Source organism: Notechis scutatus, chromosome 12 (assembly GCF_049901735.1).
Source record: "Notechis scutatus isolate UNSWTSFEM ecotype Mainland chromosome 12, rNotScu1.2, whole genome shotgun sequence".
NCBI lineage: Eukaryota > Metazoa > Chordata > Lepidosauria > Squamata > Elapidae > Notechis > Notechis scutatus.
In genome coordinates, this window is record NC_142020.1 from 3,245,450 (window position 1) to 3,262,194 (window position 16,745).

The 16,745-nt window shown below is 41.4% G+C and overlaps 1 protein-coding gene across 7 annotated transcripts in view; it reads left to right on the top strand.

The window, feature by feature from the left end:
- SLC5A11 (solute carrier family 5 member 11) overlaps positions 1-16,745 on the top strand; it is a 55,094-nt gene that overhangs the window by 21,484 nt on the left and 16,865 nt on the right. For all 7 annotated transcript variants that reach the window (XM_087973136.1, XM_087973139.1, XM_087973137.1 and 4 more), the window contains 4 exons: positions 1,987-2,092; positions 5,195-5,275; positions 6,353-6,558; positions 10,519-10,654. In XM_087973136.1, the coding sequence (XP_087829262.1) occupies positions 1,987-2,092; positions 5,195-5,275; positions 6,353-6,558; positions 10,519-10,654 (529 nt within the window). The remainder of the gene's footprint in view (positions 1-1,986; positions 2,093-5,194; positions 5,276-6,352; positions 6,559-10,518; positions 10,655-16,745) is intronic.

Here is a 16,745-nt window from a genome sequence, read left to right on the forward strand (position 1 = left end):
ATCAGTATAGAAATATGGTTTAGATTTGGTAACAATGGCAATCAATTCAGAAGTATTCAAAAGCTTAATAGGAAGTTTGGGTGGTATGGGGGCTCAGTGGTTAAGATAGTGGGCTTGTCAGCCAGCAGCCCAGGTTTGAGATCTGGGTGCCATGTGACAAGGGTGAGCTCCAGAGGTGGTATTCAGCAGATTCTGACCGGTTCTGGAGAACCGGTAGCGGAAATTTTGAGTACTTCTGGAGAACCAGCAAATCCCACCTCTGACTGGCTCTGCCAACCCCATCTATTCTCCGCCTCCCATTGAGCCCCAGCTGATCGGCTGGGTCTCCTTTGGTTGCCCTGCACAGGAGAACGGAGCTGGAAAGCAGGTTAGTGGGGTGGGGAGGGAATGGGATTTTGCAGTAACCTTCCCCTGCCACGCCCACCCAGCCACGTCATGCCTACCAAGCCACACCCACAGAACCGGTAGTTAAAAAAAAATGAATCCCACCACTGGTGAGCGCCCATCCTCCCCATAGCTCCTGGCAATCTAGCAGTTCGAAAACATTCAAATGCAAGTAGATTAATAGGTACCACTTTGGTGGGGAGGAAACAGTGCTCCGTGACATCATGCTGGCCACATGACCATGGAAATGTCTTTGGACAGCACTGGCTCAATGGTCTTCAAATGAAAATTAGTACTATCCCTTAGAGTAGGCAACAGCTAGTGGAGTAAAATCCACAGGGATTCCTTTACCTTTTACCTTTAATAGGAAGTATTATCGGGACATGGTGGCTCAGTAGCTAAGACACTGAGCTTGTCGATCAGAAAGGTCAGCAGTTTAGTGGTTTGAATCCCTAGAGCCACGTAACAGGGTGAGCTCCCATTACTTGTCCCAACTGCTGCCAACCTAGCACTTCGAAAGCATGTTAAAAAAATGCAAGTAGAAAAATAGGGACCCCTTTGGTGGGAAGGTAACAGCGTTCCATGCACCTTCGGCGTTTAGTCATGCTGGCCACATGACCACGGAGACGTCTTCAGACAGCGCTGGCTCTTCGACTTTGCAACAGAGATGAGCACTACCTCCTAGAGCCATAAACAACTAGCACATATGTGCTAGGAAGTATTATACTCTTTTCAAATGTAAGGTATGTTTAGATATTTAGCTTTATAATTTGCAACAGCCAGACTGAAGCAGAAAAAGAGAAGGAGGACATCTCAATCAATAGTTCAAATATTGACCAGCCAATTTATAATTACTGTGCTTGAAACAAAGATCAAACATAACATACCCTTTTAGACAATAATTGAGAAGAGTAATTATTTAGGCTTTAAGCCAGAGGCCTTCAAACTTGTCAACTTTAAGACTTGTGGACTTCAGCTATGCTGGCTGGAGAATTCTGGGAGTTGAAGTCCACAAGTCTTAAAGTTGACAAGTTTGGGGACCCCTGCTTTAAGCCCTTGGCCTGGAACACCTAATTCTTCCTATCCAGGCTCTTAGGGCAGGGCCAAAAGCAGCCATTTTCCTTTGGAGAAAATAGTCATTAAAGTGCATGTAGCAGACAAGGACATCTGCTTTCAACCACATTGTGCTCATGGCAGGATAGAGACAGGACAAGAAGCAATGGGTTTGCCACATGAGAGGGAGATCCAGCCTGGAAATAAGGAGAAATTTCGTAACAGTGAGAACAATTAATCAATGGAACAACTTGGAGTTGTGGGTGTTCCACAACTGGAGGCCTTCAAAAAAAAGATCGGACATTCATTTCTTTGGGTTGCAATAAGATCTCCTGCCTTGAGAGGGGGGTTGACTAGAAGACCTCAAAGGTCCCTTCCAGGCCAGCCCTTGGATTCTAAGATAGACTGCTATCGATCTATATACCCAAGCGCCACCATTAGTGTAGGGAATACAACACAACATTTGTCCAACTGTCTTCTAATTGGAGTCAGCCCAGGCAAGATAGTTAGCGAGATTTCAATGTTAGACATTTCTTCTCTCTTCTGCAGGTTGACATGTATGCTGGGGCTCTCTTCATCCAACAGGCCTTGCACTGGGACCTCTACATAGCAGTCATTGGTTTGCTGGTCATCACTGCAATTTACACTGTGGCAGGTAGATGTTAACACCATAAGAGTGGGTCTTTTGCAGTTATTTCAGGACCCTGAGCTCTGGGGAAGGAGTTTCGGGGGATGGCTGGGATTGTTTGGTGTCCTATCATCCAGCTTCAGGAAGTTGAGGGTTTGACCCAAGGGTACGGAGAGAAAGCATGTTCCCTTATCCAGGGGTCTCCAAACTTGACAGCTTTAAGACTTGTGGACTTCAACTCCCAGAATTCCTCCTCCAGTCATGTTAACTCAGGAATTCTGGGAGTTGAAGTCCGCAAGTCTTAAACTTGCCAAGTTTGAAGACCCTTGGCATAGAACATAGACTCATAGGGCTAGAAGGGACTTCAGAAGCCTTCTAGTTCAACAATGCTGGAGACCTTATACCAGGGGTCTTCAAACTTGACAAACTTAGCTCAGGAATTCTGGGAGTTGAAGTCTGCAAGTCTTAAACTTGCCAAGTTTGAAGACCCTTGGCATAGAACATAGACTCATAGGGCTAGAAGGGACTTCAGAAGCCTTCTAGTTCAACAATGCTGGAGACCTTATACCAGGGGTCTTCAAACTTGACAAACTTAGCTCAGGAGTTGGGAGTTGAAGTCCGCAAGTCTTAAACTTGCCAAGTTTGAAGAACCTTGCCTTAGAAGATTTAGCCACCGGTGTGGAAGTCTACATGATGAATATGTAGCATGTGTATAGGTGACTCACCCCAATATACCTGAAGCATTGATTCAATTCTGCTTTGTGACCATCAGTTCTTCTTGAGGCTTCAGGTGCTGCCCTGACTTTTGTTGCTTTTTCTGAGACCTTGTTTTGCCCCACTGCCAACTAAAAAAAATATAGCCAGGGGGGTAACATTGCATGTTTTGTAAAAAAATAATAATAATAACTTGGATACACAGATGTGCTTTGCAAAAAAGAAAATATCAGCATCTTAGATATGTTGACTTACAGAGAAGGAACAGCTTGAAATTTCCAAAGCAAAAGATTATTGTGTTCTGGCTTTCTTTAGAAAATACCACCTCTTTTCATCTTCCTTTGCTTTGAACTTCAGTTAAATGATGTCTTCAAAGTTTCCTCTTTTTTTAAAACTACTTGAAAATACTTTTTTTAAAAAAAAAAAGTTAAAAAGACGTGGTATTCAGCGGAGTGCTTTTGTGTACTGCCCAGGGAACTACTTGTTAACAAGGAAGAGGAAAACAGGGGAAATTAAACCACATGGGGGAAGGCAAGCAAAGAGCCAGTTATGATCTTAGCTAGCTCAGGGCTCTCCAACCTTAGCAACTTTAAGACTTGTGGGTTTAAACTCCCAGAATTCCTCAGCCAGCAAAGCTGAAGAAGTCCACTAGTCTTAAAGTTGCTAAGATTGGAGACCCCTGAGCTAGATCAATGAATGGCTTGATGGGAAGGGCAGAGACGTCTTCCTTGCCAGACTGTCTGTGCTCCACAATCCCCCAAAAGTCATTTGAAGAGGATAGCAAGAGTTCAGTCGAGTCCTCTGAAAGCTGATGTAGGTCCCACAAAAAAAAATCACACACACACACACACACACACACAAACACATACACACAACCCCTCCAGCCTATGCAAAAGGCAATCCACTTGTTTGATAACTTTACTAGACTGTTTAAACTAGAAATATAAAAACAAACACAAACTAATAATGGAGATAGGACAGAGAATAAAGACCAAAGCCAAAAGTGCAGGGAAAAAAAAGAGAAAAAGAAAAGAATTGACTTCTGGTTTTCTTTTATAACAGACAGAAGTATGAATTTAAATTTAAACCACTTGCTCTAAAGTTACATCAGTTTCATTTTTCCTATAATCTACGATGTTTCTAATCATCAAAAGGAGGTGCCACAATTTCTTTTCTTTCTTTCTTTTTTATTTCACAGAGAAGGGTTTTCAAATCAGCATTCATGTTAATTGGTGTATTTTCTCGAATCAAAATGTCAATGTTGTCATCCCTGCCAGTGCCGTAAAATGGTTTCTTCTCTTCCCAAAAGGGCTGTTTTCCAACTGGCACAGCTCCCCTGTTGAGAAAGTCTTGTTGTATTAAAAATAGCAAAACCAAATGTAGGCTAGGTACATGGGATGCAAATAATCAGATGCATGGTATTTTTGACTTGGATTTCTAGTTAGAAAAACAAATAGGCAACCCTTCAAAGAAACCTCCCAATATTTAGAAATAGAATAGAATGAGCTGGAAGGGACCTTGGAGGTCTTCTAGTCCAGCCCCTTGCTCAAGCAGGAGACCCTATACCATTTCAGAGAAGTGACTGTCTAGAGCAAGGGTCTTCAAACTTGGGAAGTTTAAGACTTGTGGACTTCAACTCCCAGAATTCCTGAGCTAACATGACTAGAGGAGGAATCCTGGGAGTTGAAGTCCACAAGTCTTAAAGCTGTCAAGTTTGAAAACCCCTGGAGACTCTTCTTAAAAACCTCCAGTGATGGAGCACCCACGATTTCTGGATGCAAGCTGTTCCACTGGTAAATTGACCTACAAGGACCCTTCCAACTCTGTTAATCTGTATCAGTGCTTAGGCATACTGAATTATCCTCACTGTTTAAAATTTTTTTCTTTAATTCCAGGTTGCTTCTCTCTTTAATCAGTTCCCATCCCTTGTTTCTTGTCCTGCCTTCTGCTGCCTTGGAGAATAATTTGACCCCCTCTTCTTTATGGCAGCCCCTCAAATACTGGGATACTGCTATCATGTCATCCCTAATTCCTCTTTTCTTTAGACTAGCCAGACACAAATCCTGCAACCGTTCTTCATATGGTTTAGTCTCCAGGCTTTTGATGATCATCTTAGTTGCTCTTCTCTGAACTTTTTCCAAAATCTCAACATCTTTTTTGTAGTGTGGTGACCGAAATTAGTTGCAGGATTCCAGTGCCACATTTAAATCACACCTGAATTAAAACATCCATTTTCTGATAGGTATAAAATTAACTTTAATTACCGAGAGTCGCTTGATGGGGGACATGCAGATTTAACAAATAAAATAATAATAAACCTTTCCATATTCAGGGAAGGGCTTTTTTTTTTGAGGCTAGTCCAAGACTTTTTGGGCAGAAACTGGGCCCCGATCCAGCTCTTACTGCTTTCTACAGGTGGCTTGGCAGCAGTGATTTACACGGACACCCTGCAGACGGTTATCATGTTGGCTGGCGCACTCACCCTGATGGGCTTCAGTGAGTACTCTATGTGTGTGTGTGTGGGTGTGTGTATGAGTGGTGGGTTTCCAAATTTTTCCCTACCATTTCTATGTGCGCGCACATGCAGGGCTCAAATACTGACCTCTGTCAAGGCTGGATAGCTGCTTGGAGTGTTTTGAAGTTCAGCTGAGGCACGGCAATCTGTTCTGCTGCGTGAATCAGCTGAACTAAACAACAAGGAAATATAGGAGAGGTATCGGCAGGTGCAGGTGGGCAGGGCCAGCTAGAGGTGGTATTTGCTGATTCTCCAAACAGTCAAACATTTTGCTAACAGTACTTCAGAACTATTCTGAACCATCTGAACCAGCTGAATACCACCTCTTGGGGGTGTGTGTGTATGAGTGTGTGTTCAGAATTGCTGTTCCTTAGCTTGCTGTCTGTGGAGGCAGCTGAACTGTTTCTGTTGTGGTCCACCAACAGTCTGCGGAGCTGGCAGCAGAGTTAGACAGTGGGCAGAAACGTGGGCCAGTCTGGGAATCTGGAGAGGACTCAGGCAATGGTCCTGCGTCAGATACCGAGATGGAGCCAGGGCCATCTGGAAGTTATGTGCTGACTCCGGAGCTTCCAGAATATGGCAGCAGCAAGGCAGAGGAACAAGGGGAGCCTGTTCTCAGTGCGCGTGTGCACAGAGCTGCCACAAGGCAAGAGCAGCTAAGACAAAAGGGGCCACTTGGGAGTAAGGCTTGGAGGTGACTGACCCCTCCCATAAGACATAGAGGAGGAGCAAAGGGACTTTGCAGGAAGTAACTTTGTTCATTCTGGTCAGTTTAAAATCTGAAGGTCTGTGTTGACTTGGTGCTCTGTTTGGCCTTGTACAACTAATTTAGTCATTGGCAGCAATTCAAGGGAGATAAAGGTGTGTGCTTATCAGCCTTATCCCGAAAGACTGTGGCAGACTTCTGTTGGACTACTCATCAACTGTTTGGGATTCATTACGGGCTGTGAATGCATCTAATTCACAGCCGTTGAAATAAAAGAAAAAGGGTTTTGGGAACAGCGGGTGATTGTTACTGTCTCAGGAAGCCTTGGTCAGAACAGTTTCAACCTCTCTAGGCTTTGCCAAAGTCGGAGGCCTTGAGGACCTGAAGAACAGATACTTCAAAGCCATTGCAAGCAACCACTATGGAAACACCAGCTGCGGCTTGCCAAGACAGGATGCCTTCCACATATTCCGGGACCCTGTCACATCTGACTTTCCCTGGCCAGGAATCCTAGTGGGAATGACCATCCCGTCTTTGTGGTACTGGTGCACTGACCAGGTAATTCAACTTATCAGCTATGTTTGTCTTCTGGGTGAGGAAGAGCTTTGAAAGATAATGGTTTCCCATGTCCAATTGTATCTGACTCTAGGGTCTGGTCCTCATCTCCATTTCTTAGCTGAGGGAGCCAGTTCTGTCCAAAGACATTTTTTGTGGTCATGTAGCCAGCATGGCTATATGCCAAAGGCTCACAAAAACCGGTCACCTTCCCACTGAAGTGGTACCTATTGATCTACTTGCATTTGCATGCTATCGAAACTGCTAGGTGGACAGGAGCTGTGGCAATTAACAGGAGCTCGTCCCTTTGCATGGCACTCGGATCTTGAACCCGGGCTGTCCGTTGACCAGCTCAGTGTCTTTAACTACTGAACCATTGCGGGTCCTAAAGAGGGAGAGTTTTAAAAGAAGAGAGATTGCCACCATGTACCAGGAAGTAATAGTATTGCTTTAAGGGAGAAATTCAAACATGGCTCACACAGAGGATGGATTAGATTAGATTAGATTAGATTAGATTAGATTAGATTAGATTAGATTACAGAGTTGGAAGGGACCTTGTAGGTCATCTAGTCCAGGGGTCCCCAACCACCGGGCCCCGGACCAGTACCAGTCCGTGGATCATTGTCTACCGGGCCGCCGGTTTGCTGGGTGCCGCCATCTTGTTTCGACAAGAAAGTGCTTCCGGGTGAGCTTTTCCGGTTGAAAAGCGGCGTTTGGGTCCTGAAGGAATCCTCGCGCCTTAGTTTCATCGAAGGGGGGGGGCTTCGAACAAAGAGCCCTCCTGATGGCAGAGGTGATTAAGAAAGCACAAAAAGCACAAAAAAGGTACAAAGGAGGAGTTGAAGGTGGCGGAGAGAAGCGGGGGACGGCTGGCTGGCCGGTCGCTCGGCTTGCCTTGCCTTGTCATGCGTGCTGATGCCGGTACCGGGCCGTGGATCATTTTGTGATGCCGGTACCGGGCCGTGGCACAAAAAAGGTTGGGGGCCACTGATCTAGTCCACACATACCCCTGCCCAAGCAGGAGACCCTACACCATTTCTGACAGATGGAGGTCCAATCTCTTCTTGAAAGTCTCCAGGGATGAAGCTCCCACAATTTCCAAGGGCAACTTCTGTTCCATTGGGTGATTGTTCTCACTGTCAGAAAATTCCTCCTTATTTCTAGGTTGAATCAGTTCAACCTTCATCAGTTTCCATCCATTATTCCTTGTCTGGCCTTCGGGTGCCTTGGAAAACAGCTTGACCCCTTCCTCCTCTCTGTGGCAGCCCCTCAAATCTTGGAAGATTGCTATCCTGTCTCCCCTGGTCCTTCTCTTCCCTAGACTAGCCCTGCCCAGTTCCTGCAACCGTTCATCGTATGTTTGAGCCTCCAGTCCCCTAAAATCATCCTGGTTGCTCTTCTCTGCACTTTTTCTACAGTCTCAACATCTTTTTTATAGTGTGGTGACCAAAATGGGATGCAGTACTCTAGGTGTGGTTTATAGAGTGGTATTAGTACCTCCCTTGATCTTGATTGTATCCCTCTGTTAATGCAATTTAGGATTTCATTGGCTTTTTCTGGCTGCCGCTACACACTGCTGGCTCCTATTTAGCTGGCTGTCCACTAGGACTTTACTTTTCTCTACGTTGAATTGGATGGAAGAAGATGCGGCTGCTTTAAATAGGGTCAGGAGTGCCTGCTTAAGCAAGTTTGCACAACTTCCTCTGAATCACTTCCCAAGGGTGGCAGCTGAAATGTCTGGCATTATGAGAACAACTCAGCCATCTGCCCACATAGTCATGTGCTGTCATACAGCAGGTCCCTGGGTTAAGAATGCCCCGATTTCTGGATGACCCATGATTAAGAATGGAGCCTATTGTTACAAAATTTGATTCAAATACACAATGATTCGAGTTAAATATACAGTGGTTCAAGTTCATTGCGCAATGCTGTTTATACAGTATTATATAACATTGTTCCGGCTTACGTACACATTTGACTTAAGGGCAGACCTTGGAAATAGAAGTCATCCCTTCAGCTGGGAATTACCTGTACTCATGACTCATATTTGTGAACCTGCAGAGTCACATTTTGTGAGATAAATAGAACATAGAATAATAGAGTGGGACCTTGGAGGTCTTCTAGTCCAACCCCCTGCTCAAGCAGGAAACCTTATACCATTTCAGACAAATGGTTTTTCAATCTCTTCTCAAAAGTGTGAGTTGTGATGGAGCACCCACAACTTCTGAAGGGAAGTCACCCCATTGATTGATTGTCAGGAAATTTCTCCGTAGTTCTAGGTTGCTTCTCTCCTTGGTTAGTTCCCATCCATTGCTTCTTGTCTTGACTTCTGGTGCTTTGGAAAATAAGGTTGGTAAATAAATAAATACTGATATGGTTGGTACCATGATCCAACCCAAGTGGATGTTCTGAATGAGCAGCATTCTGATGGGGAGGACGCCCCCTCCCTTCTCCTGATTACATGCCTTTAATCCAGGCTTCCTACATTCAAGGTCAACATTGTCAGCCTTCAGAACGCAGCATCTCAATAGCCACTGTCTATATGGAGTAGAGGGAAGAGCAAATGGCCTTGACAGACAGGAGGAAGAGCTGCTTCCAAGGCAACAGTCAGATAACATGGCCATAAGTCCCTGGCAGAGAAAACAATGTGAGAAAAATTCTCAGACAAGCCCTCCTCCACCCCCAATTCACACAAAGATAAAGGGAGGGGCAAGGACATTCAGACATGCAAGATTCTGTTCCTAGAGCTTTACAATAAAAGCATCCTAAAAGAGCCGCAGTGGTGCAGTGGTTAGAATGCAGTACTCTGCAGGCTACTTCTGCTGCCTGCCGGCTGCCTGTAGTTCGGTAGTTTGATCCTGACTGGTTCAAGGTCAGCTCAGCCTTCCATCCTTCTGAGGTTAGTAAAATGAGGACCCAGATTGTTGGAAAACCTGCTAAACCACTTAGGACTGTAAAGCACTGTGAAGTAATATTTAAGTCTAAGTGCTATTGCTTGCGAAGGAAGGAAGGAAGGAAGGAAGGAAGGAAGGAAGGAAGGAAGGAAGGAAGGAAGGAAGGAAGGAAGGAAGGAAGGAAGGAAGGAAGGAAGGAAAATGAGAAGGAAGGAAGGACAATGAGGAAAAGGAAGGAAGCTGTAGTTAGAAGGCAGTATTGCAGGTTACAGTTCAATTCTCATTGGTTCAAAGTTGGCTCAGCCTTCCATTCTTCCGAGGTTAGTAAAATGAGGAGCCGAGCCAGATTGTTGGAAAACCTGCTGATTCTGTAAACCGCTTAGAGAGGACTGTAAAGCACTGTGAAGCAATATTTAAGTCTAAGTGCTATTGCTTACAAAGGAAGGAAGGAAGGAAGGAAGGAAGGAAGGAAGGAAGGAAGGAAGGAAGGAAGGAAGGAAGGAAGGAAGGAAGGAAGGAAGGAAGGAAGATGAGAAGGAAAATGAGAAGGAAGGAAGGACAATGAAGAAAAGGAAGGAAGCTGTAGTTAGAAGGCAGTATTGCAGGCTACAGTTCAATTCTCATTGGTTCAAAGTTGGCTCAGCCTTCCATCCTTCCGAGGTGGGTAAAATGAGGAGCCAGATTGTTGGGGTCAATAGATTGACTCTGTATACTGCTTAGAGAGGGCTGGAAAGCACTGTGAAGCGATATATAAGTTTAAGTGCTATTGCTAATGCTACTTGCCCTTGTTTTTTTTTGTTTTTTTTTACTATGGTCTACTTTGTTGGGGTGACATTTGGGTACATCTTCATTTACCTTCTAGGTTCTGGACTTGGAGGCATCTGCAAGTCCAGAACCAAGGAAGCCAAAGCGCTTTTAAAAATGGCTTGAAACTTTGGACCGTTGTGACCTCCATCTTGAATTTATCGGACTACACCTTGCAGACTCCCCTGGTGTGATGGGAGAGGCTGTTCTAGGTGAAGAAGGGGAAAAAAACAAACAACCCTTTCCATCTCCTTTTCCTTTGAAGGTCATCGTCCAACGATCTCTGGCAGCGAAGTCTCTCTCTCATGCCAAGGGTGGTGCCCTGCTGGCGTCCTACTTGAAGATCCTGCCCCTCTTCATGATGGTCCTGCCTGGCATGATCAGCCGCATCCTCTTTCCAGGTCAGAGCGAGCAGGGAGGCCCAGGAAGGAAAAAAGCACCTGGAAAAGAAGAAGCATTTGGATTTATTTTAATTTTTTTTTTGAGAATTACGCTTTCCCTCGTAGGCTGATTTGGTTTGGTTCTAGCCCAGTCTGGATGAACTGAGAAAGAGTCTGAGAAGACAGCCTCTCGTTTATTATTATTTAATAATTATTAATATATTACTATTTAATTATTATCAATATATTATTTATTATTTAATAATTAATATACTCTGTTTATTTAATGCATTGTTAATATATTTTATTTAATGCATTATTAATATACTATTATTATTTAATAAATGATTAATACACTATTTTTATTATTTAATTATTAATGCGCTAGTTTTACTATTTAATAAATTATTAAAATATCCATTTAAATGTTTTAACATTTTATTTGATAACACATAATAAGGCTGTCTTCTCAGGCTGTTTCTTCCTCAGTTCACCGAGACTAAACCTGAACCAGACCAGGATATGAAGGGAAGTGCAATTCTCAAAAAAAAAATCAAATGCTTCTTCTTTTCTGTATGTTTTTTTTTTTAAAATATACAATTATTTGTTCTGGAAAATGAAACTCTTTCTATTCCTCTGTGCACAGTTGTGATAGTTATCCTGTTTTGTTTTTTTAATTTGGCCTGTTTACATTTGTTAGGGTTTTGGAAATTAACCCCTAGAAGAGTATTGCAGCAGTAGTCAAGCCAGGAAGCCAAACGAGAGTGGAAGGGCCCCAGAGTATACACACACTGAACACAAACACTGTTTGTAGTTTAAATAGTTTTTAATCCAGTTAGAGTTTAAGCATTGTCATTCAGTCCATTAAGTCATTCACAGTATTTCCATCCAGTAAGACTCACTAGTATAGTCCAAGTTAAGAGTCCTTGCAATATCTTTATCAGCCGATAAAGATATCTTCTCCTCCTCCGGTTTCACTCTCCAGAGAAACAAACGCTGGATATTCAGCAAACAGTAGCAAACAATAAACAGTTCAGTCTCAGGCACTCACAGTCAGTAATCACAGTTAGTCACAGCAAGACACAGTTAGTCGCAGTCAGTAAGCTTTCCTGCTTCTAATGCTTCCTTATATTGTAACTTCTAACCGCACCCTTAATCGGCTAATTGCCTGCTGCATTGTGCTTAAAGTGATAAGCACTTAAACCATGATATCTAAGTTTTATATATTTATTCACCCAAACCATATTTGGTATCAATTTTATACCTAACATACTCCCCTTTTGGGTGAAATAAATCTATAATATCTTTACAATCTAATCCCATATTTTTCACAACTCTCCTGGTGCTTACTGGCACCTTGGGCTTTAGTAAAATTATCAGCTAAATTGTCCTCCGACATACAGTACTCTAGCTGAATCATCTTACTTCTTACAGATTGTCTCACGTTTAGGTATCTTAGATCTGTATGCTTGCTCCTTGTTTTTACTCCAATATTTGTGGCCATTTGAATTGCTGCCTGATTATCTTCATGTATAATTATAGGATAATCTACTGTTATACCTATATCAATTAACATTTGTTTATACATTATTAATTCTGTACATAACAATGATAAACAGGAGAATTCTGCCTCCATAGTAGACAAACTTATATGCTGTTGTCTTATTGACTTCCAGCCTATTAATGTATTACCCAGCATTATGGCTGTTCCTGAAGTCGACTTTCTAGTGTCTCTTTCTGATGCAAAGCTAGCATCTGCATATGCACTCAAAATTAAATCACCCTTTGGTTCTAAATACAATGAATAATTCATTGTCTTTTTAAGATATCTTAATATCCTCTTAGCTGCTATCCAGTGTCTTTCACACGGTGCAGAATTGAATCTAGCCAACTGATTCACACAGTACGATATATCTGGTCTAGACCAATTACTAATATAACTCAAACTACCAATTAAAGATTGATAAATCACCTTATCAAACTCCGGGCTTTTTACATCAGTATTGCTAAACTCCTGACTCATTGGAGTCTTAGCTGGCTTACAAAGCTCCATCTTGTAATCTTTTAGCAATTTGCTAATCTTATCTTCCTGAGATATCTTAAAACCTTTCCGTGTTTTCTTTATATTCAAACCGAGATACTTCTTTATCTCCCCTAATTGCTTGATCTTTATTCTCTTTCCTAATGATGCTATTATTTTATTTGCTTCATCATTAGTTTCAGTTATCAAAGCAATATCATCTGTGAATAGTAATAATAATGATACTTTCCCATTTGTCTCTCTCTTAAACAGACATGGATCGGCTAAACCAGCTTTAAATCCTATATTGTCTAGTTCCTTTACAATATACTGGTTCCATTCATAGCCTGATTGTTTAAGACCATAGAGGCTTTTCTTTAACAACCAACAATCATTATTATTCTTATTTTCACTTTTAATACCAACAGGTTTTTTCATATAAATAGTATGTTTTAATGGGGCGTGCAAGTAAGCAGTTTCCACATCTAGATGGTTAACTATATAGTTTTTACTAGCTGCCCACACTAAAGCTGTCCTCAAGGTTGCTGCCTTAAGACTAGGTGCAAACACCTCATCGTAGTCATTAGCATTCTGCCTAAAACCTTGGGCTACTAACCTTGCCTTATGGATTAAATTACCATCTTTATCTGTTTTTACCTTAAATATCCATTTGCAGCCAATGGATTTCTTTCCTACAGGTAATTTGGCATTTTCATACACCTTCATATCTCTTAATGAATTCAGTTCCTTATTCATTGCTGCATACCATTTTTCTTTTTCCTTATTAGGATACTTTTTAATTTCTTCTACAGAATTAGGAACTTGATTAATCTGGCACACTGTGTTAGCCTGGTACCTATCAGGCGGTCTAGATATACGTGTAGTTCTTCTGGGAATTACAGGGCTTACAGGAGGACTTTGTTGAACTACTACCTGTTCATCTTCCTCATCCTGTTCAGCTATTGAATCTGTTTCTTCCTTTATGGGCACTATTTCATCCTGTATTTGTCTCTTTACTTTATTTTTAAAGTTACAGGGATAACTAATGGGATTTCTATAGGATTCAATAATTACATCTTTATTGGCATCCTGTTCTAATTTCTCCCATCCTTCATGTTCTAGAAATTGGGCACTAGCACTACATAACACTTTAGATGTGCCTTTCTCCCAAAATCTATATGCCCTATGGTTTGCCTGATAACCAACGAAGAAAAATCTTTTAGCTCTATGTTGCCCTTTTTCCTGAGTTGTGCAGGAATATGCACCCATGCTGGTGCACCAAAGTGTGCAGGTAACTTAGATCAGGTTTCCTGCCATGCCATCTGGTGAATGGAATTTCACCTGTTGTTGTATTAACAACGTTGTTCAATATGTTATTAGCACACATTATAGCCTCCCCCACAAAGAATCAGGTAACCCAGAATCATTTAACATTGTTCTAACCATTGCCTGTAGTGTTTGGCCTCTTCTTTCAATAAAAGCATTATGTTCTGGCCTGTATGGAGCAGACTTCTTATGCTCTATTCCAGCTACCTTAAGTCTGTTCTGGAATTTGTTATTAATAAATTCCGTGCCATTATCTGTCACCAGGGTTATCAGTTGTCGTTTAGACTTTCTTTCAGCAAACCTAAGCCAATTGAAAAAATGTTGATATGTTTCAGTTTTGCTTTTCATTAAATAGCAAAACCCATATCTAGAATAATGGTCCATAATGCTCAGTATATATCTAGCACCCCCATACTGGGTTTCTTTGGACCTATTATGTCTGCAAATACTACTTCTAAAGGTTCTTTTGTTTTGAAACCATTTAGCCTATTTGCAGGCAATACTTTGCTCTTATCTTCACAGCAAACATTACAACGCAAATATTTATCACAAGATTTTAACCTTATTCCTTCAGATAACTCAACTGTACGTTTTAGCATTTTAAAATTTACATGCCCCAAACGCCTATGCAATAAATGGATACATTCTTCATGAGGCTTTATATTATTAAATACAGTTTGAGCCTCCCCTTTCTTACTATTATCTAAGATATATAATGTTCCATTTAAAGCTGCAGTTACCCTTTTGTTATCTTTTTCAATTATGCAATTATTATCTTTAAAAGTAATTACATAACCTAATTTATCTAATACCCTTACTGAAAGCAAATTAAACTTTAGTTGCGGTACATACAACATTTTTATATCCTGGTTTATGTACGGACAACGTGCAAAACCTTGACCTTTCGCTTTCAGGTTCCAGCCGTTAGCAAGAGATATATGTTGAGAACTTGTAGACATTTTTATAAATTTTGTCTTATCTCTTGTGATGCAGTGGGATGCGCCACTGTCAACCACCCATAAATTATTCTTCACATCAGAGTTGCTAAACGTGGCTAGTTCAAATGCTTTCTTTGGCTTTTTACATTCTGGCTTTTTCTCTTTTGCAAAATCTTGCCAAATGTCCTCTGCCTCCACAATTAAAACACTTTTTAATTGTGTATGCCGTTGAAGATAAATTCTCTTCTTCCAGGTGCTTTACTTTGCTTTGCTGGTTTCTTTCAGGCTTTGAAGATAATTTCTCTTCTTTCTTATCTTCTCTCAGCTCGTCACGCTCACGCCTTCTTCTGGCTTCTTCTAGTAGCCTGCCTGTAATCTCGGTTAATGAGAGGCTTTCTTTTGGCAATACCTCTAACGAAGTCACATAGTCATCATAGCTTTGATCTAATGAAGATAATATTATGTAGACTTTTGCAGTTCATTAAATATAAGCTCTTTTTCTTGCAAATCTTGAAAAATGCTCTTCATACAGTTTAAATGAACTAACATATCTCCATTCCTCTGAAGATGCGTTCGAAAAAGCTTCCGTGTAAGATTTATATGTGCTCCTACACTGTCCCGAACATAAATCTTCCTGAGGTTCTCCCAGCAGTTTGCAGCATTTTCTTCTCCACGAATATGGACAAGCTGCTGATCACAGAGAGTTAGTCCTATGATGCATAAAGCCTGCTCATTCTTCAGTTTAAAGTCTTGTAACTTTTCTTTATCATCATCATTAGCAGGATCCCAGCTACTCACATCTGGTGGGTTTGCTATAATGTCCCACAAACCTTCTCTGCGTAGAAGTAAACTACATTTCATTGACCATGAAACATAGTTTGTTCCATCCAGCCTGGATATCATGGACAGTTGTGACAAATTTTTGGAAATTAACCCCTAGAAGAGTATTGCAGCAGTAGTCAAGCCAGGAAGCCAAACGAGAGTGGAAGGGCCCCAGAGTATACACACACTGAACACAAACACTGTTTGTAGTTTAAATAGTTTTTAATCCAGTTAGAGTTTAAGCATTGTCATTCAGTCCATTAAGTCATTCACAGTATTTCCATCCAGTAAGACTCACTAGTATAGTCCAAGTTAAGAGTCCTTGCAATATCTTTATCAGCCGATAAAGATATCTTCTCCTCCTCCGGTTTCACTCTCCAGAGAAACAAACGCTGGATATTCAGCAAACAGTAGCAAACAATAAACAGTTCAGTCTCAGGCACTCACAGTCAGTAATCACAGTTAGTCACAGCAAGACACAGTTAGTCGCAGTCAGTAAGCTTTCCTGCTTCTAATGCTTCCTTATATTGTAACTTCTAACCGCACCCTTAATCGGCTAATTGCCTGCTGCATTGTGCTTAAAGTGATAAGCACTTAAACCATGATATCTAAGTTTTATATATTTATTCACCCAAACCATATTTGGTATCAATTTTATACCTAACAACATTCTTTGCTTATTTATTTGTTGGTGATTATGGTCCCTCTCTATGTTCACACAACGTATAAAACTAAGATGTGGATTGTTTATTTGTGCCTAAGGGACCATGTGAACTCACTGTTTTTGTCATGATTATTGTGTTGAATAAACTCAGGCAAACTCTATTTTTAAAAATAGACTATGGTTAAGCAAATTACAATTCAGTTTGACCAAACGTGATATGTAAACTCAGTTACTTGGTTGGGTTCACACATTCAGCTATACTTTGCTCAATCTTAATTCCCTGGGGAATACATATATGTATATAGAGGGAATTAAGGTCAAGCAAAGTATAGCTGAATGTGT